This window comes from Aulostomus chinensis, chromosome 6 (genome assembly GCF_037954235.1).
Source record: "Aulostomus chinensis isolate RoL2024-O1b breed Wild chromosome 6, RoL_Achi_v1.0, whole genome shotgun sequence".
In the NCBI taxonomy this organism is placed as follows: domain Eukaryota; kingdom Metazoa; phylum Chordata; class Actinopteri; order Syngnathiformes; family Aulostomidae; genus Aulostomus; species Aulostomus chinensis.
Genome location: NC_141325.1, coordinates 8329427 through 8351830, shown reverse-complemented (window position 1 = coordinate 8351830; position 22404 = coordinate 8329427). Strand labels below are relative to the sequence as shown.

Sequence of the window (22404 nt, the reverse complement as noted above, 5' to 3'; positions counted from 1 at the left end):
CACACACACATGTATGCACACACAATTTTGTCTTCAGTAAATATCCACAGGCAGGCAGGACAGATCTGAAAGGAAATGGTCAATTAGAGAGTCCTAACTCATTTATTTACTATTATAAAAGCTCCTGGCAGTCATGATGTCATCGCTAAGAGCTCAAGTGTCTTTGCCAGTTAACCAACTTAATAAAAATATGAGGAGACAGGGTGTCTCATTTTCACATTATTTTGTAATATTTTAATGAAATATCATTTCATCCGGTGCTGAAAATAAATCTCTGCATCTTTTTTTCCTTCTTGATGACATCCTGACAGAGACTGAAGCATTCAATCTGGTCAACTTTGACGTGATCACCTTATGTGAAGCAGACTACAAATTTCTTCTTCTTGTGTTTTAGAGGAACAATCACGAACCACTCTGTTTTAGCGCGCATGAAGTGGACTCTTGTTCTTACCACTTATGTCAATAGTGAGGATGTGCACAAGTTAGCTCTATCAACACTGTTGACTGTCACTCTGGATAAGAGCTTCCAGTACATTGGCTTTGACATATATACATATGACAGCAATGTCCTTTTAATTAGGATTCACATAACATTGTATACTGTAACGATCTAGGACCAAAATCCATTCATACATTTTCATCCCAACCCCCCAAAAAAAAAAGGTCTTCCAGATCACTGATCCAGAACACAGTTCCTACCATCGCCGTGAGCTTTCTAGAATTGAAAAACAAGAAAACGCTCAATGAATTTCATCAAAATATATTCTCTTTTTTCAGATATTGACCATGAGAGGTCATGATAAATCTTAAAATTGGTAATCGACCACTGATCAAGATGATCAAGATAATTCCTAGAAAACTAAAACACACTTCTATTCATTTCATCTGGACTCGAGAAAACACGATTAGCCGTATCTCTCCAGTGGTCTAGAACAGGATCGATGATTTGACTCCAAAATATCCTTCCACATAATTCCAGTAAACGTTAGTTTTTAAGATACCATGCTAACAAACAATTACTCCCTAGGTGGAGATAATTTACACCTGGCATGACTTTTTTTTTTTTTTTTTTTTTTTTGGTAATCTTAAAACAGGTGATGTGACTGGCTGGGATCTCTTGTCTTGACCAATGGGAATGTTGTTGGTGTTTTCTTCACTAATGGTCTCCCTAGTTCTCATTCTTCACTTTGGCAGTTCTCCAACGCTGCTCACGCCCCATTTGTGCAGCCTGCACAGAGAATAGTTTCTACTTTCCTCTTCAGAGAATTCATGCACAAAATGAAAAATGCAAACAGTTATCTTAAGCTGTTAAAGGCGCAGAATCCCACAGATCCAGCTGCTTGTTTTCAATATCCTCCCCACCCTCCTCCTCCTTTTTTAAAAACTATACCCCATCTTTCTCCTGCCTGCTCCCTGCCCCCGTTTTCTTTCCACCCGTGTCCTCCCCCTGTGTATGTGTGAGCGGGTCAGCCCTCCCTACTGGGCAAGTGAAGTAAACTCCCCCTTTTTGTGCTTCTCTCACTCTCTTTCTCTCAGCTGGGCTGCTACTGTCAGACCAGGCTGGAGGACAATCAACTGCAACTGCTGCTGCCGCTACTGGTGTGTGTTTGTGTGGTGTGGACTTTCTCACGTTGCAGTGGACACACACACACAGACTCAGGAGCTCACCCGGTGCTGCCCCCACCAGCGCTCGCTCTCTCTCTCTCTCTCTCTCTCTCTCTCTCTCTCTCTTTCTCTCTCTCTGGCACATACAAATACACACTCAGAGGGAGAGGGAGTGTGTGAGTGGCAGACCCTGTTGTGTGGAGTGTACCGAAGAGCAGCAGCAGACTCTACCATGCCAGTGCAGGGAGGAAGGCTGAAGCGCTGTCTCACCCTCTGTCTCTGGAGCCGGAGTCCTCTGCTGTTGCTTGGACTCTTCTCTCTGCAAGTACTAGCGCACGGTGAGTTACTGCAAACTTCTACTACTGTTTCCCTGCTGCTGTCCCCAAAACTTTGGCCTGTAGTTGCTATGTTGCAACTCATCAGATATTTGTCACGAGTATCTCTTTTTTTCTTTTGCATTTCAAAAACATACGGTCATTTAAAAACAACCATGAAGGAAATAAATGACATTTTCAGTACATGAAAATGTAAATTCTCCTTTGTATTTATGAACTTTAGTAATACTTAAATTATCGTAAGTGGATATTTGTTTTTTTTTTATCTGATCTGTGGTTGCGCTGCTCATAAGTTGCATATATTTAATTTGCGTGTCTGGTCATGTCTTCAAACAAGCCTGGGAGATATATTGCCATGGATTGACATTGTTTCCGTTAACCGCATCAGCCGCTTTGTCTGTGACCATGTTTGGTATCTGGTGTGTGATTGGCGAGGTGTTGGAACAAGAACGTGTCAGGTTTAATAGTCTGTTATGTTTAGTGCCGTGATGTGTGTCTTTAAGACTTAAAAATCTGCTGTTTTTCTGACTTGGATGGTCAAATCTATGTGTGGGACACCTGTTTTATAGATTATCCTTTCGGGGGGGGGGGGTGTGTTGAAGGACTTTAGATGTGTGTGTGCTCTTACTTCGTCAAGGCTTTAGTCGTGTTTCTTATAAGTGATGATGTCTGATATTTCTTTTCTCCCTTGATTGTTTTTGTCTATTTAAAGTCATCAGAGGTTGTTTCAGCTGGGAAGCTCTGAAGTCAAGCCAGCAGAGGCTCTTACCTCATACTGTGCGTTATGTGCTGAGGTCGTCCTGTGACCTTTGGATGTATGTCATCCCCTCTCTCTCGTCCATCTTTCCTGTCATTGTCAGTGCTTGACTCTGGAGTTCATGCTGAGTTACTGCTGCCTTTGATTTAGTCTCTTTGCTTACAGATGCTGTTTTACCACCAAAAAAAAAAAAAACCTCCCAAGAAAATAGGTCTGTTTGAATGCTGTTTGAACGTTTGGAGTTCTCACATGAAGCTTTTAGATTGATTGTAACGCCGACTGCTGTGTTCTCAGAGCAGCTGCCAAAGGAGACTTGTGTCAATCTGACATAAAGTTGGACCTCCACCAAGTCTCTTTTTCTTCTCGTTTGTGTTAAGTTATTCACACTATATCTTTTGGGTATATTGAGAAATCCAGAAGGATTAAGTCAGGCTCAGCTGGACTTACTTTAGATTCTTGAAGGCTCTTTGCAACTCATACACAAGGCCCTCGTAGAGCTGGAATTAAACAAGTCCAGTTCCTCTCTGATTAGTGTTTCTGGATATAAAATGAATTTGATCACACAGAACCTTTCCAGACAAATGTATTTAAACATAGAAACGTGTAGAGAACGTGTATTTATGTCCCCCCGTTGCTCTGTCAGTTGCCGTATTCTCAAATCTTTTACGCGGCCTTTTCAAATTGGGGATATTACGCCACTGTCGCGCCTCGCTCCCTGTATAAAAGTATACAGAGACAGAATGGGAGGACAGATGACTCGGCCTCGCAGTGAAGGTAGTAACAGCACAGAATTAGAGGCGGTATAAAAGGAACAACCTGATCGGCAGAACAGCTCAGAGACAGAATGATCTGTTCCCCCATTCGGTCGCTGTGCACATTTATATTTGCCACCTTGAAAAAGCTGTGAGGGGCTACTGCTTCCCTCCATCTAGCTACAATGGTATTATCAGTGTAACATGAGTGCGCCACCTATTGGTTAGTGAAATAAATTCACTGTTGTCTGATATCTGGAAAATCTGATTAGATTACTTGTTAATTCATGAATATCCGAGATCTTTATTCCTATTTCTGTAAATCCACACTACACCTGTTCTAAAATCCACTCCTACAAGTATCTCATTGTTGTTTTGACAGTAAAAGTAGAGATCCTAAACCTTGTTGTTTGTTTGTTTTTTTTATTTGTCAGGAATAATCCTTGATCAATTGCCTTCAGAATCACCTCCCGTGCACTGATCTTGACTTCAAAATAAAAGCATCAATTCCGCATGACTATTGTGGTCATGTTGGAGTGGGTTTTTGGGAACTTAAAAAAAAAAAAAAAAAAATCTTAGCGGAAGTTAAGCAATTATGATGCTCACATTTTGTCATCGGCTAGGTTAAATTACTCCAGCTCTGGTTTATACTCTGGTCTGTAAATTTATACTACTTCTTTATCCCTTTCCTGTTTTTACTGTCTTCCTGGAACTCCCTTTCCCTGACTGAGAATAACTGGATTTTTCATTCCTCTCCCGTGATGTATGCCTGCATGTTGCTGCTTCCTAGGTCCTGCTAGTCTTGATAGCAGTATATTTGAGCTTAGACCTGAATGATTATTCATGTTTACGTATAATATAACATCAATGGACTTGTATGTCGTTTGATAAGATGAATGACTCTATGGTAAATGCTCCTAACATGTCGACTAGCAAAAACCTGTGACAAAGCATCACCAATATTACCAGATTTTTAGCTTTGCAGTTTTATTTCCAGTCAGCTGACTAATCTTGGCATCAGCACAATGACCAGATTGTGAATTTGAAAAACAAACAGATTGAATGCGTGGTTGAATGGCCACCTAAGTCCTTCTATATTGTTGAAACTGCATTTGAATGGCCTCATTCAGAGCTGGACACAGCCGTGATTGATTGGACCAGAAACAGGCTAATTTATCAGCTGAGATGATTGATTGTCTGAGAAATAGACTCAGATATGACTCAACAGGAAAATATGTGTGTGAAACAAGATGATGGAAAAGTAAGAAAAGCTGATTTTTTAAAAATTTATTTATCAGGCCAGCCACCTCACTTTTTGAGTCTTTATATTCAGTGTGTCCTACATCTGTCCTCTCTGAAACAGCCCAATGATGTTTGAAGGACTGAGAGGAAGCCGAGCCCTGGTTGTCTTGGTCCTATACAGCTACAGGTGAACAACAGTCATCCTGGGTTGTGGACAGTAGACGGCTGCCGTGTCACCGTTTGACCTACAGCATGTCTTGGCAGTTGTCTCTGTAGCCAACAAGTAGAGGACGATGTATTCATTATCCTTGAAGGAGAGCAATGAGAGCGAAGAGAATGTACTCTCACACACACACACACACTTTATGCACACTTTATAAATCATACACACACACACAGAGATCTTGTGTGACCTTCCACCTTCGCCAGGCTGCAGCCTTCAGTGTTAGTTCTGGGAAGCGAGGAGTGAGCGTGATAGCTTACATTTCATTGTCCTTGGTGGAAATAAGCACTGCTGTATCAGTTTTCACGGTCAAAGCCCTGCCAGTTGCTTTGCTTTTGTCACTGCCCGCTAATGAGACTCTCTGGTGCTCTCTGTAGAATTTTACATTTTGTTGTTTAACAGTAGGAAAACAGCCATCCTGTATTTAGCCAAAATATCCACTTCACACATTGTTTGACTCTGTGCTCCTAATGTGCTGTAGCACTCCTTAACCTTCGTTTCACAGAGATCTGTTTTTATTTTGCAAGAAGTTGTTTGCAAATTGTGTTTGCTCTATCTTTTTGTGTGTGTGTGTGTGTGTGTGCGCGCGCGCGCGTGTGTGTGACTGAACACCTGCTTGACTATTTTAGCAGCTTTACCCAAAACTGTTTGCAGGATGTGAGGGAGACCAAACGCTCTTTCTTTAGTTTGAATGTCAGTTTGTGCCATGTGTCTGATGTCTTGTTGAATTCTTTTATTTAGATTTGTTGCACAAAATTTGCGATGACGCGCCGGCTATCAACAAGAGGTGGCAGGGTTCAGTTCAGTCCAGTCTGAAAGAGTGTGACAAGCAGGAGAAACAGGAACCAAAAAAAAGGTTGAAGTGATGGTGTGATGGAGTCACGAGTCATGGTTTGATTATAGTGTGACTGATGATGTGTGTATTATGCACTACTATCAAAGCACTGGAGTAAATGTCCTTCAGTTTTAGAAATGCTTGCTTGAGGTAGTTTTTTGCTAAATGGGAGACGGAAACCTTCTCAGGAGAATCCTGTTGTGTGGCTTACCAACTGTTTCTGCTTCGTCTTCTTTGGGTCTTCCCACATTCTTAGATTTTATCTCCAGACATCAACCTACATAACATGGTCGGTGTTACCTGGTGCTAAAGAACAGTTACAACTTGACCAGAAGTGAGAATTTTCAGGATAATTCAACGGAAACCTTGACATATCGATTCTGTTTGAAGAAAACTGACCGATAGACTTTTGAATAAGAAGCAGTTCGGTAAAAACAGACTCGCTGTTCTGTACTGGTAGCGCTTTCTTCGTCTTGATCTCAAAGCTTCCTGACAGGATGTGTTGAGTTCTTCTGCTTGAAACTGACCTTATAGAAACTACTGGTCTGCTGGCTGTGACTCTGAGATGAATAAGGTGTTGCTGCAGCTTGTTGGAAACAAAGTATCAGGAACCATAAACCTTGTTCCATTCAAAGGCATCTCTGATCAGGCGATAGTTAACCAGGCAGGCTAATATGGATCTGCAGGCTCAGTGACAAGGTGATGTTCTAAGAATATGAGCTGTTGCTTCCAGCACATACATGATGTTAAATGATGTTAAATGTTGGAGGGGAAAATGAAATTGAAATGACCCCTGAAAGTTGTAAGGTGAGGGGAAGTGGAGAAGAGGAGAGTCAGGGACGGAGGGGTATTACATCCTGTAACGGATACAGATCTCATAACCTCGATCCCCACCAGATTACCGGCCTGCCTCTGACTTTGGGAGACACAGCTGGTGCAGGTGGTGTGTGTGTGTGTGTGTGTGTGTGTGTGTGTGTGTGTGTGTGTGTGTGTGTGTGTGTGTGTGTGTGTGTAAAACAGAGAGAGAGAGAGAAACTCATAGATAGATGATTTTGACTCTGTGGTGGTGCAGCTGGAGATCGGCTTCAGTTTCCATCAGTGGGCTGAAGATGATCAGACTAATTTCTGCTAAGGATGAAATTTGCAGTCATGCAGGTCATAACTGAAAATTTAGCATTTTAGATGGTTAAAATCAAACTGTCCAAATTTGATCTGGAACTCTTAAGTTGTAGTACTTATTGTTGGGATGTCCTCATACTCCATAGTTTTCAGTGCCATGCAGTACAACATAGTACTGTGATGGACAGATAACAGGTGAAGCAGAGCAGTGCAAAGCTGTCTGTCACAACCGCAGTGCGCTGGGACTACGTGGGCTTAGGGTTTTCCATGCACTCACACTCCCCTCCATAATAATCACCCCTCCACCTTCTCTTAGGCCGAGGAGCGTTTTTTGGATGGGGAAGCCTGAGTGGTGCTGGGAGGCTCAGTTTCCCGTCCAATCGGTAAATGACATGTGGTTGAGAAGTCCAAAAACTGCTGGTAACCAAATAGCCATCTGAAATCTGAGTGTAACAACATTTTTACCTCATCAATGAAGTTTGTAGATGGCTGTTTTCATCACAGAATTCTCATTCTCACTGGAAAACTCTTTAAAATGATAAGTGTGTGATTATCCTGGCGTTCTGTTAAACAAAGCTATTTTATTAAGTCTGTGGAAGATGATGTGTTGGCAGGACACCTCTGCAGCTGCACAACTTTTGATCTAAACTCGCTGTTAACAAATATGGCACCCCCTCGTTTAAAGATTGCAGTGCCATATTGCGTTTAATTGCCAATAATTGTGCAGCCCCAGTAAGCAGTACAGGAAAGTGAGGAAACGAGACTCTGCTGCTTTAAATGTGACAGTGAAAAGTGAATCTGGGCTGTAATTTAAGGTCATTTGTTGATGTCAGGATGTCCACTTTTAACCAAATGGCTTTGCAATAGAGACAATCATCACACGCTGTGATTGCTACCTAATGGGTGTGCAGATGGGAGTGGATGTTGAATGTGTGTGTGCACATGTGTGTGTATGCGTGCGTGGTGAAAGGGGCTTTGCCGACAGCATGTTTGTCCAGCGAGATAGTACAGACGAGGCCTGGAGCCAGAGATGGGTGATATGTGCCTTAGTTAATGGGAAGCTAATCATACAGGGTAGACAGAGGGACGACACATACAACTATAAACACACTTACACAAACACACACGCACACAAAAGCATGATTACATGTATAGAACGCTGACATGTGTCATTTGTCTTACGCACACACACTAATGTCCTCACGCCACACATTTCCCACGCATTAATAGGAAATATGTCTATATCTTCTTACACACGCACACACACACACACACACACACACACACACACACACACACACACACACACACACACACACACACACACACAAGCTGTGAATGGTCACAAAAGTGACTGTTTAAGCCTGCAGAGACGACTGAGATGCCACAGACCAGAACACTGGGAAATAAACACATGGCAGCTGTAATGTTAACACCTTCAGCCTGCCCCCTCCTCCTCACGCAAACACACACACACACTACCTTCTAACAGCGCCCACACTCCCACGACACACACAGCGTGGCACTCACCTACACACAGATTTACCTTTCATGGTTAAATTCTCTTCTTTTTTTTGTTCCTTAATCATTCAGCCCAAGCAAATATTGTAAGAAGCTTTTAGTTCTGCATGGAAATGATTGTTTTTGATTGTGTGAATCGTGTGTGTGTGTGTGTGTGTGTGTGTGTGTGTGTGTGTGTGTGTGTGTGTGTGTGTGTGTGTGCGTGCGTGCTAGGGGTAGGCTACAGTATGCGTGTCCTCCACAGACAAAGAAGAGTTTCTGTTATCCTTTTACACACTTCCTGCATGTTTGGCAGGTTTTGCATGTGCACACACCCTTTTTTTATACGAAAATGAACACATATTGAGCAAATAAGTGTTATAATGGCTTTCTACCTAAATACCAGCGCTGATGGAGGTAGCAGAGCAGAGGTCAGTCCACAAATAATGAGCACCAACTCTGTTTATAGTGACCACTAATTGTTCAAAGTAAGATTCCCGTTGTTTAGGACTGAAAAGTCAATGTGAGGTTTGTTTCCAGTGACTCTGTACAGAATCCTGATTATTATGTAGTCCCCCCCCAAAAGTCTAGTGAAGCTAATCAAGTAAGACATAAAATGTTTCATATTAACATGTTTCAGACATGTGAGAATTGATTTTAATCAAGTTATCTGAGAGCACTTTGAAATGAAAGAGAAACTTGGCAGGTGGACAGTTTTACTCAGCTGTTTACACACGACAAACTGTTACCATAAAGTTTATTAAAGATGCAAAGAAATGCAATCAATTCATAACTGCATACAGATGTTGGTTAATTGTGAAGCTTTAGCACAGCGTTTGGATGACATCAGCTCTCTCATCCTCCACCTCCTCCTCCACTGTGCTACTTTTGCACACTTCCTTCTTTCACTCTAGTCTTCTTTGCTACACTTTCTAATCTTTAATGACATTGTTTGTGCTATGATCTATATTTAAAGTGTGTCTCTTGCAGTATTTATTTACAGACATCAGGCAGTAGATGGGTGTTTGAAGTGGGGTAATTCCTCAGACTGCTACAGTAGGAAGAGAAAAGGGTGTTTCTCTGTCTGTATGTTGTGCTGATGAAGAGATGAAAGGATGAGATAGTAGCTCTACGTTAAAAAAAGGTGAATTATACATATCTTATATGCATCATCAATTTCTGAAGAGTGTAAACTCAAAATTCAGCTGATTCTCAACAAAACAACAACAAAAAATACTATTTGCTAATGTGGTTGGGCATGCATCCTAAAATAGCTTCATGTTTCCTTAACTACCTTTAGTTGTGTGTGTGTGTGTCTGTCTGTCTGTGCTTTTAGTTACTCTGTTATAAACACAGTGTGCAAGCATAAGTGACATTCTTTAAATTCTAAACTTGGGTTGTTACACCCGCCACGGTCAACTCTCGGCTTGGCGAGCGTGTGGCTATTGTTTATCAGCGTGATTTTAGCATACCACCAGGATGGAACAATGCCTCACATGATGATATCACAGGAATAGAACATCCAATATGGTAAAAAATAGCTGCCAAGTATGAATGTGCTGGTGCAGTTTGTTAGTCTACTATTAGTGCTAAGTAGGCTTGTGCCAATCAGTGATGGTTTTTTTTTTTTTTAACTACGCTGTTGTTAACGTCATTTATTTAATTTTAAAACTCAGATGAAATCATGTCTCAGGAGTGCATTCAGACAAGTTTGTGGGGGACTAATTTGCTGTCTCTTTTCCAACTATCTGACATCTGCATCTCCAAAACTTATCACCAAAATGCTGTGTGCGCTCTGAGACATCAACCAAGTTGTGGGTAATATTTCTTAAATTGAATCTTTTTTTGTGGATCTGCCATAAATTTGAAGGGGTTCTTCTTTGGCCCATGCTATACTTCCCAGGGAAAATGGACCCTACAATATTGATGTGATCCTGCTTACAGGCAGACAATCTCCATCGAGGCCATCAAGTTTTCTCATTATGGGCACAAACTCACAAAAGCAGGATGATTGATTTTTGTCTTTAAAGGTCCTTAGAACTACCATAGCTCACAACTTGTGAGATGTGAGATGTTCCATTTAATCGTTTTGTCTTTGGACAACAATTCATCTTTCTACACGGTCTCCTTTTCATAAGAAGAGATGTTTTTGCATAATCCTGCTGACAGACAAACTGCAGTTTAGGCAGCAGTGGAAACAGGTGAAAATGATGAAGATGATGCTGTGATACTGTCACCGAGCACAGGTGCTATTGTCTGAACAGGCGAGACAATACTAGAGTTTTTTTGTTTTTTAATATTGAAAATGATCGCACTCTTTTACGGATGTAACTGAAGTTTTCCTGTGACTATACAAAGTCGACGAAGCTGCGATTTGACATGCGTGTCTTGACTGATCTCCCTCTGATGTGATCATATATCAGCATAACCATGATTTCGGAATATAAAACATCTCGACTCTAAATGTCAATTAGTCTGTTTTGTTTAGTCTTGTGTGTGTATGCAATCTATTCCAGAGAGTTATACGGAAAAAGGAAATTATTGTCAGGACTGACGGACTGCAGGCAGGGAGCATTATCCTCAATCATCCAGGAGACGGCTCGGGCTGAGGAGGTTTGGATTTCACATCCTCGTCGGTGAGCACTCAGGTTGATGTGTCTTAGAAGGTATGAGTTTCCTTTTAGGGACCAGGGTTGAAGGTTGAGGTTCCGATGTGTGATGTGAGGTCAGCTCAAGCATGTTATGTTGGGGTTTTTTTTCCATTAAAGGAAAAATAAAAACCAGGAAAGCATCAGTGGAACTAATTCCATACGTTCATCTGTGTAACAGCAAGTTACTGCAGTATACAGAGTTGTCTGTGAGTGTCTGGATTGGAAAACATCACGACTCCAATTATTATTATCAGAGAATGCTAATTAATTCCTTCCGAGTAAATACTTCAATTTAGGGTTATTTTGTGCTCCATTTACTCATTTAATAAACCTGAGGGAAATAAACCCCGAAACCCTGACACAGAGAGATTGTTTTATATGTTGCGGAATCAGCTGCAGTTATTGGAAACTCCGCTGCACAAGCGCGAGTTTTATTTTAGTTTTTACTATTTGTTTGGTTTATGTGGCCCTTCGTGGTCTCGCACCGCAGCGCCTCAGAAATGCTTCTGGTCCTTGAACCAGGATGACCTCTCGGGTCCTGGTAAAACCTGCACTGCATTCGTGATATTTGTCAACTAAACACCAGTCTAGTGGGTCTCATGTTTAATTTTGTGTTATTTTATTCCCGTTTCTGTTACAGACATTTTACTGCACTGAACGTTAGGATTTCTGTTGTTGTCCTTCTTACATTTCTATGATTTCTATCATCGTCATATTTAATTTTTTTTTTTTTTATTATTTGGTTGAATTGACATGACTTGCTTGTTATATTTTAATGTAAATAGAAACTCTCTAAATCCAACAACCTAATATATTTGTATTTTGACTTGTTAAGCACTGGACTGAAAGTTGACTCCTTTGAAAGGTGCTGTTTGACTATGATTTGTCAGCCACAATCATCATATTTCACTTTAAGTTCTCTGAGCGTTATCTTTTCAATTACTTGATTACTTGATAGTGTGTACGTCTCTGTGTAGCTGTGGAGTTTATACGCTGGTGTGTGATGGAGCATTCCTTTGTGGCATTCACATCTGTCTGGGGGGAATAAAAGAGCAGCTGCTTTGAGGAATCTGTAGGAGATGCTTCTCATAGCTTCATCGGTCTTCTATCGGATTTTTTTTTTTAATTTAAAAAAAAAGGCATGTAGGAGGACATAATCCATCTTTTTATTTACACATTCTGAAGTGCACACACTATGAAACTATTACATTTACAGCGGTTGGCCGTGGCTACAGTTGAACAAGTTGCCCCAGTGTATCGCCTTCAGATGATTTAGTTTGTTCGAAGTTGGTGATATGGAAGTGATCTATTAGTTCATATAAATTTATATCGCTGCAGATTTGTATGGACTTTACCATAGTAAAGGTATTAATTAGTGCCTTTTTTCTGATGTTCTTGAAGCATTGTGACATTACATTACATCGCCAAACTTTTGTTTCCATCTTCAGCAGTTTAAGGTGGTCAGGATGTAGTTGAAGTACAGTCGATGAGTCAGATTTAAGTAGCCGTGGTACAGCACAGCTCCAGCCCACTGATCCAGCCGGATGCCCGGTGTCTGTGAATTGATGTGGGCTGTTCTGTGATGAGAAGGAGCTCCCAGATGGCCATGAGAAGGAGCAAAGGAGCTTTTGATGAAGAGACCAGCTGGTATCCTTTCTCTTATTATTTCCATTACTCTCTCACACCTCCTTAAAGGACCGTTTCATCATTTTCCTATTCCACTGAGGAGACTCTGAAGGGCCCTTTGCAATGAACTCAGAGTTCTGGAATCCTTGTGTACCTGTCATTCATCCACATAAAAGGGAATAAACACACACACAAACACACACACACACACACACACACACACACACACACACACACACACACACACACACACACACACACACACACACACACACCCCACTGGTTGCAGCATAAAGATGGCAGATGACAGCTGTATAACCAAAGACTGGCACTGGCTCATTATTGCATCATTCATCAGTGTGACATAATGAAGGAAAGTTTAAAGAGCTGTTGATGATGTGCTGGAGGCCAGAGGAGATGAATGCACCTCCACTCAGATTTGAAAATGGGTAGTTGTCAAAGAAAACCTTGCTTGTGTTCATCCTTAATTGTTTCCCCACACTCACTGTTCCCATTGTGTTGAAGAAATCCTCTAAACCTTTCTTTCTTTCTTTTTTGTCTCCGCCTGTGCTGTGTGGCATCACTTCTCTGTCTTGCGATTGGCTAGTTGATGGCCAGTCTCATTCCAGGTCAGAGAGAGTTGGATGGGGCCACACATTTTCACCATTTGTACAATACAGCATGGTAAAATAAACAAATACAATTCCCCCATTTATGCCTTATGAGTAGAGTGGCACACTCCAACGTGTGTGTGTGTGTGTGTGTGTGTGTGCGCGGGTGTGTGCATGTGTGCACGTGTGTGTGTGTGTGTGTGTGTGTGTGTGTGTGTGTGTGTGTGTGTGTGTGTGTGTGTGTGCATGCATGTGAACGGGTGAATGAGGCAAAATTGTAAAGCAGTTTGAGTACCGCTAATGTAGAAAGGCGCTTTATAGAAATGAGTCTGGTTAACAGTTCCAGGAATATTAAACATTTAAAAACTTCACATCTTGAAACCTGCTTGTCCATTCTACAGTCCCTTTGCTGATGGTTTTATGAATTATCAGTTTTTTTAAAAAATAATAAAGACTAAAATGAATTGTCATATTAAACCATGTCTGCGTGATCCTGCAAACTTTTGGCAAACTTTGCAATCTGTAGCGTCCTCCCTATCCCCTAACATCTCCTCAACTCCTCCCTCCAGGACAGTCAGCTCCTAAACTTTATCTGCCTGAATTAGCTTTCAAACTTGACCGACTTGTGCTGACCATTTTTTCAAGGTTTGGAAGAGAAGGAACCATAAGAACTGGAGAAGAACCTAGTGTTCAATTCAAATTTGACATTTTACTTCCTCTTGGCGTTTGGGCAAGCTTTTTTCATGACATACGTAGAGTTATGTGGTGGTGACATAGAGTTACTAAATGTATCAAGAGAAAGAAACAAATTGGTGTAAAAAAAACAGAAAGAAGTTTCTTTCTGAGTGCCGTAAGGAAGAGGAAATGGAGGAGTAATGATGCGTATCTTCAGTGTAAACAGCAGACTGTAGGTTCATGTCTGGGATTGTGTGCTTACTAACTAGAGACCAAGAAGCTAAAGAATAATGATATTGGTTTAGTACCAGTGTCAGTAAACTCATCAGCTGAGTTGCTTTGAATCTAAATATGAGATACTTAATCCCTTTGAATATTAGAGGTATATTAGATCCCAGTGCTCAGCTGATTACGGCTCAACGGCATCCCGTATTTGCATTTCAAATAGCAAGACAGACATCTGGCCTCCAGCTTACCAAGAGGGGTTCATTAAGACATTCCTGTACATGTGGGATGGCCGCAGCTCATCTCACCGCTGACATGACGAAGAACACAGAGATAAGAAGAGACACTGAAAGTACATGGAAGTGCAGAGTTAAGCAGAAACCTAAGAGAGAGGGGTGGAGGGGTGGGGAGAAAGAGCTTTCCATGTTTCTAGAGGCGGCACTGTCAAACAGCAGGAAGATGAACAGCTACTTAGAAGAGAAGGGGGGTGGTGACAGGGAGGGGGAAGGCAGCGGTATTGTCAAATGAGTGTTGTCTTAAGTGGAGGGGAGAGGCGGGTAGTGTTTACATGGGCTCAGTTGAAGGGCTTTTCTGGTCGGCCATGTTTGACACAGCCAGGGTGACTGATGAACTCTCTCACAGAGTTTCCCTCGTCCATCTCTGAATCCCCCTCTCCATCTTGCTACCTTGTGCACAATATCCCTCTCCCTTCCAAACCCTTTAAGTATCTGTCTTCCTCTTTCAGTTTGTGCAAAGCTGCATCTGTTGAAAAGAGGCCTTTAAGGTGTTTTTGTGGAGGGGGGCGTTCATGGGGGCCATAGTTGTTAATTGCGTGTTGACAGTGGCCCCTATATCCTGCCATCAAGCCTGAGAAGCCTATAGGGGAGACCTGAAAGCCCATAATGGTGTCTGAAAGGCCATTTTAGTGAAAGAGCTTGAAACAATTACGGTGTCAGTGAAGTGCCTGGAAATCTGGACTGTTCCTTTGCACATGTTGGTTAACTTGCAATGTGTTTTGACGTTTGTGACGCTCAGTACGGTTTGGGCTTGAGCCCCACTGGTCAGGTCAGGATATTGTTTTCTTTCACTTCCTATTTACTGTGACAGGTGATAACACTCACATATCCCAGCCCTTGTCTTTGTACTAATATACAAAAATTATATGCTTTTGATTTGAAAAACAACATGCATGATGAAAGGCTTCCTGTTGTGGATTTGACCTTGCCCTCGTACAAAGGGTGCTAAGCTAAACATCAGGGGTCTCTATGTATCCAAAACATTCATAAGAAAAAAAAAATCAAGAAAAACCACAAGTAAAGGAGTTAAAGTCACGAACAGCAGCAACTTACATCAGGACCTTGAAGTCATGATTACAAGCGAGAGACGGAGCTGCCGAGAACTGGATAGAGAGATTACCTCAAGTGACTTGCTCACATGCCTGACATTTCCAAAGAGTCAGATTCAGGAGACGGTAGGGAGCCACAAGGCAGCCAGTGTCACAGTTGGAAGAGAAAGCAAATGCAGCGATAATATAACTACAAAGTGTTAGAATCTATTTACCTCAAGCAGGTTCATATCTCAAAATAGTGGAGGGATCTTAAACAACCTTTTGTAATCTCTAGTGAAATCACAGGCTCTGTTCCTGCGTCTTGGGTGATCCGATCACAAGCGGACAGCTATAACCATGTCAGTTCACACCCGGCTTTAGAATGTGTCACCACATACGTCTCCAGTGACCACTTGCAATCAGATCTCGCTTCCCCTCTTCTGTGCAAATAAACACATACATCTATTGTTGTTTTTAAGCGTCAAGAGACAGCAGTGCATTTCCCACGCCTGGACCGTCGAAAATTAGAAGAAGAAGAATTCAATAACAATACAAACAGCATCTATTTCTGGCCGGAGAGCCCTAGATGTGATCTGTCTTCGTGATGGTGTTAAACATGAGTACGTGTGTCCCAGACCACCTCCAAATCCAGTCTCAGTACAACTTGGGTGCATTCACTCCTCTTCTTATCTGCTAAAAATACTGTTTCTCACATCCGTTTGAGCAGGAATTGTGCCCTTAAGCTGGAGGGGTTGGGGACGCAGAGTCAAATTTTGGAATGAAATTCAAATCGACATTGGCCAATCGTGTTAGCTGGAGAGGGGGGGTGCAGTTACGTGTCATACAAATGAGCCATGTGGTGACACAGCACAGAAAGAGCAAGACACCAGTCTCAGAAGGGTCCTCTGGTGTTTGGATTAAAGGTCCAAACAGGACCACAGATGCAAAGACGCATGATATACAATAGAATTCAATATTGGTTTGATTGTTTCACTCAGTACTCATAATTAAAAAACACTCTGCTTAATTGTATGCAGTCTTCCACACACATGGTGCACACACAGACACACATCCAGACAGAGCAGCAGGGGGGATCCCAGGTGCAGGATGGAAGTTAAAGGCTTTGTGTTTTGTCAACAGCACAGCAGCACCTCACATGACTGTCCGCTGGACTCGCATACCAAGGACAGAGCCAAGTAATTTGAAAATGAGAAGTGGAAAAAAAAGAGGGAAAAGAAGATAGAGAGGCTCTGAGTGAGAGCGGAGAGAAAGAGAAGAATGAGAGAAGGTTTTAATGGGGAATGAAAAGGCTGTGAACTTGAGTTTATTAAAGGCCTATATGCAGGAGGGCTCCAGGAAGAAAGGGTGATGAAGAAAGGGGGGAGAGAGAAATTGGCAAGTGAGTGAGCATTAGGGAGGAGGAGGGAGTAAGTGATGGGAGGGAGGGGGAGAGTGAGAGAAAGGGTGGAAAAGGCCAGTGGCCTCTGCTCTGTCCCCTCTGTGTGCTGCTAAACTGCCCACCAGTTCCCCGCAGCTCTGTCACTTCTCGTTTGTTAATCCCCATTTCTTCTCCCCCTCCTAATCTTCCTTGCTCCTTTCTCTCGAATCGGTCAATTGTTACGGTGACCCCTTTAAACCCCACCGTCTCTCTCTTGCAGTATTGTCAACACGTTATCAGTTTGTACAGGAGAGACGTATAGACAGCGAAGTGCAAATGAAACCCTGTACGTTGGGAGCTCAGCTTTGTCATGAGGAAAGATGAGCTTTGTCAGCAGGTTTAGCGAAGAATATCACAGTTTACGTGAGAGGCACCTCTTCATGGTCATTGTACTCACATATATCGCAGTCAGCAGTCAAGTTTGCACCTGGACGACAACAGTTGTGAGAAAAATCTTCACACGGGTTCAGAAAACAGCAGGGAGGTACAGTATTTTATCCTGAATGCGCCAAGTTTAACAGGCTGGTAAGTCAGGCCTTTGTCGGTAAAGTTGCAGATTCCTGAACATCAAATATCAGACATGCAGCACGTTGACAACAAAGCAGATAAAGAAACGGTGAAATAAACCAAGTCGGACAGGAAGACGTGAGGAAGTACTGGTGTGTGTGTGTGTGTGTGTTTCAGTCTATAAGGGATCTTCAACGGTCCGTCCCAGGAGGAAGTTCTTTGATGTCTCGTCAAAGACATCTGAGAGCAGATGAAAGAGGAGATAACGCCTATTATCTGATGTTTGACTGACTGTGCATAACCACCCGACAACATGCAACGCGTTTCATAGCTCCCTTCCATTTAATTGTCTTTTTCGTTGTTGTTGGTTTTTTTTTTCCCAGATTAAGAAATTCTACTGTTGTCAATCTGTAATCTGTTGATGTGTGTTGTGTTGAGGTTTATAAATTTGCTCTCCCACGTGAATGTGAAATGTGCCTCCCCTGTCACTGCTGGTGCTTAGCCAGAGGAACAGGGATCCTTAGACAATTAATTCAAGTTTAAATGAAATGAAACTGCCCTTTTAACCCTTTTTAGTTCAATTTCTGGGGCGCATTATTCGCTCGTGTTTCAAAAAAGCTTTCTTGTGTGGTTCATAACAAAATGTGATAGTCTCTTTTTCTTATTGTAAGATAAAATATGAAGTGCACTTCCAATACCATGCAGCAACCATTTTCAAACAAACCTTTTAAAGGTGTGCGTTTACATGTGTATGAGCAATACATCTGTGACAGGTCCGCATTACATGGAAGGTATTTTACAGGGGATTGTGCACGTACCCACATAGATTGCCCCCCCCCTCTCTTTCTCTCTCTCTCTCCCTCTCCCTCTCTCTCACTCTCTCTCTGATGGAGGTCCATTTCTTTTCTTGTTTGATAGCATTTCACTCTTAGATACATAACAGTAAAACAGTTAGTTGCAGACATTTCAGCAGGACGATACGTATTTTAATTAATTTTGATTTTATGTACTGATAACCCAGAAGGCACAACTCTTATGTTGCCCCAACAAGAGTTATTATCAGACCACATTACTTATTGGAAGTTATCATGCTTTACGTGTTCCGGCTGTCTTGGTTGGGGTGGGATTTACACCAACCAAAACTATTAAAGTGGACTATTGCTAAACTATTGCTTGAGCAAACTTGAGTAGTTGAAATCCCCAAAGCGGGAGGAAGAATAGAAAAATAAAACTTCTACTTTCTTCTCAGTTATGTTAAGCGTTACTGTTGAGCTGTTGCCCTCCGACTAGTCGCCATGTGGTGATTTGTGACCTCTAGATGTGACCTCACATACGGGCTTTTCACAAAGAAACATGAGCAGTCGTTTACAGTCAATTCGTCCTCTTACATAATATTGATGATGGATGTGTGCAGTCAGTGGAGTGGGAGATGTGCCGGTGCTCCCGACCTGTGACAGATTTAATTTAATGTCACTTCTGCTTTACCGCGCATCATCTTCCCCTGTGAGGTAATTAAACGGTTACACAAAGACATGAAAGTAGATAATTGGCTTCAACATAATTTATTCACACACATTCACATTTGCTGAGTCTCATTCTGTTGGAGAGGCATCTGCAGATAAAGGAGCCTCAACTTCAGAAAAAGAGCTGAAAGAAGTGGAGAGCCGATTCTGTATCTGCTAGTAGTTTATTTCAGACGGGAAGGACTCCTGCTTATTTTGGACCATCACTGCTTACAGCTGTTAAGCATCTGGTCTCAATGATCATGCTGGAATGAATGAAAATCCTAAAAGCCATGGAGGAAAGACACTTCCGTAACCCCCATTTTCCCTCAAGTGACAAACAGGTGCCCCTTTGAAATAGGATAAGTAGGGAACACAACAGCTCCGTTCTGGTTCATACGAGCTGTATCAGTTGTAAGAGTCGAAAAACATCTGCTGTGAGTGAACCCGCTGAAAACTATCAGGTCTTAAATCTCAAACTTTGCCTTCCTGTTTTCCACAGTATGTTGCCTCTTTTTGTCCTTTTTTTTGTGTATCAATGCACCAGCACAGCAGAAATCCTTCCTAAGAGGGAAAATGTTAAACTTGGACATATGAATCATGCTGCTGTGGTGGTGGAGCTTCACACAGACGAGTTTATGTAGCACACCCAATGATTTATATCCTTTTTTAATAATGCAAATAGACTAACATTCCAGTTCACCATGCTTTCAGCGGAGACGTTCGATGAGTTCATGATATTCATGTAAGTGCATAATTTCAGGCTTTTTTTTTGTTTTTGGAGTATTTGGAGTTCTCAAAGAAGCTTTTTATTGAAACAAGAGAGGTTAGTGGTTGAAAGTAGTTTGGAACAGGTCAGTTGCACTGATTTCTTGAATATGACGAGTGTGGACGAGCATCTGATGTGTGATCTAGAGAGTGGGAGCAGTACTTGAGAATTCCCTGAATGAATGTATTTTAAATACAGGCTTTATCCTCCTCCTCCTCCTTCCTCTTCCACTCCATTCAGTTATATAGATACTGTACTGAACTCGCCAGGCTTTATAGTCCATTTCATAGCACCACCGCTACCATTTCTGTCCCGGCCCCACCAACTCCCGCTTTTCATGCATGTTTCTGTATTGTAGCGAAATGTCTTCTTATCTCTCCTTTGCTGTTTTATAGGAAATATACTGGACAGTATGCTGCTAAGAGCGTCCAGTAAGGAGGCAGCGGAGAGTGGGAAGGAGAACAGCGGCAGCGCAGCTCCCTCCTCATCCTCACAGAGGCTACTGTGGTGTCACTGCTATCACCACTGTCCAGATGACTCCACCAATAATACATGCAGGTGAGAAGCGGACACACACACACACACACACACACACACACACACACACACACACACACACACACACACACACACACACACACACACACACGTGCATTAGGAATAGCTTATACACTGTGTATGGGCTGGAAACATGTGTGGGTGTTTCCCTTGAACTGACATTGTTTGTGGCTTTATTGATTGTTGCTAAATCTTGTTTTCCAGAACGGATGGCTACTGTTTTACCATGGTGGAGGAGGAGGGAGGGGTCCCAGTCCAGACCGCAGGGTGCCTGGGGCTGGTCGGATCAGAGTTTCAGTGTAGAGTGAGTAGATGACTGCAGCATCACAATCTTGATTGACATTTACAGTTGATAATAGTCATGTTTCCGTCTCGCAGGACACGTGGAGCTCACGTCAAAGGAGATCACTTGAATGCTGCACGGACCAAGATTACTGTAACAAAAACTTGCATCCTACACTACCGCCGCTCAAACCACCTCGTAAGTTTATCTGTTCTAGAAAATAAAGATCCTGTCATTAAACTGAGAGGTGTGACCGCTGGTGTTATACAGAGAGATGGCAGTAGCATGCCATCGTCACGAAGTCAAAGATTGCTGAAGCGAAAGAGAAAACAGGAGATACAGTTGAATTCCGACATCAAAATTTAGATTTTTTTATTTTCGTGAGGGAAGTGTTTCCCTGAGACTGTTCACTTGTTCACATTTATAGGCTTATTGATGGATTATAGATGATTTTGGGATTTCTGACATTCTTTCTTGCCTCTCCTCCTCCTCTCCTCTGTTCTATATTTCATGTGTTGTGTCACCACCCCTCCCTCCTTTAACTCCTCATCATCTCCAGTCTATGTAGATGGAAAGATCCACCACATGGCCTTGTTGATTTCAGTCACAGTTTGCAGCATCGTATTAGCTGTCATTATCGTCTTCTGCTACTTCAGGTAATTAATTATTCACACTTTGCTCATATTGACAGTCATTTTAAAAGACTAACTGATTATTTCTGTATTCATATGTTTGTTTGTTTTTTTTGGCTGACAGGTATAAGCGTCAAGTGTCTCGCCCTCGCTATAGTATCGGTCTGGAGCAGGATGAGACCTACATACCCCCCGGAGAATCCCTGAAGGACCTGATTGAGCAGTCACAAAGTTCTGGTTCAGGCTCAGGGCTCCCTCTATTGGTGAGACACCTAAATTGCAAAAAAAAAAAAAAAAATCAGAAACCAACAGTTCTTCACTTTTTAACCTTTCCCGTCTTCAGGTGCAGAGAACGATTGCCAAGCAGATCCAGATGGTGAAGCAGATCGGGAAGGGGAGGTACGGAGAGGTGTGGATGTGCAGGTGGAGGGGAGAGAAGGTGGCCGTTAAAGTTTTCTTCACCACCGAGGAAGCCAGCTGGTTCCGAGAGACCGAGATTTACCAGACTGTCCTGATGAGACACGAGAACATACTGGGTAAGACCGAGTCACCCTGCCCAGTGCATTCATCCCTCTCTGTAGAATCAGTCCAACTGTACTTGCTTTACTCATTATTTAAAGTTACATATTTATCACCAATATTCATGTTAGCAGCAGTCCTAAACTATCCTTAGTTTGGGTTCCTGGGTGGATGACTCAGTTTTTCATGGGTAATAGATCTGTTTGTGTATTTGTAGAAAAAAAATGGATAAAAAGAGAAATATTATGTCTGTTTTTTTAGCCAAACAAAAAAACATGCTGTCGAAATCAACAGAATAGCAGGAGTTGTCTGCTCCTACCGATGCTGCACTGCTGTTCAGATCAATTCCAACCAAGAGACCATAAAATAGACAACAAAAGAGTCTGCAAACAAAAGCTTGCATAATTAAACACCACTAGGTACACAGTCATTAAGTAGCAATTAAGCAGTGAAACATCGCTTTCCATTAAACTGGAAGACAGAGTAAACGCTGCAATGCATTTTCCAGCCTGTCAAAGAAGATAATACTATTTGGATTTCTTCAGAAGTAATCTGCACAATAACATCAACAAAAAACAAACATTAGGTCATCAAATCTACCAAAACAGACTCCAGGATTAAATAACTGATGTCATGGGCTGTGACAACCTGTCCGCTACTGATGAGAAATCAGCGGGAGACGCAGCAGCTGCAAGGTCACGTTTAGAGCCCTC

General features: G+C 42.1%; 1 protein-coding gene across 1 annotated transcript in view; it reads left to right on the top strand.

Moving 5' to 3' along the window:
* The window catches only part of bmpr1ba (bone morphogenetic protein receptor, type IBa), a 65529-nt gene that overhangs the window by 40715 nt on the left and 2410 nt on the right, over positions 1-22404 (top strand). The window contains exons 3-9 of the mRNA XM_086206255.1: positions 1537-1943; positions 20095-20257; positions 20462-20561; positions 20636-20738; positions 21100-21196; positions 21297-21435; positions 21516-21708. Coding sequence (XP_086062381.1) covers positions 1838-1943; positions 20095-20257; positions 20462-20561; positions 20636-20738; positions 21100-21196; positions 21297-21435; positions 21516-21708 — 901 coding nt within the window. The 5' untranslated portion in view covers positions 1537-1837. The remainder of the gene's footprint in view (positions 1-1536; positions 1944-20094; positions 20258-20461; positions 20562-20635; positions 20739-21099; positions 21197-21296; positions 21436-21515; positions 21709-22404) is intronic.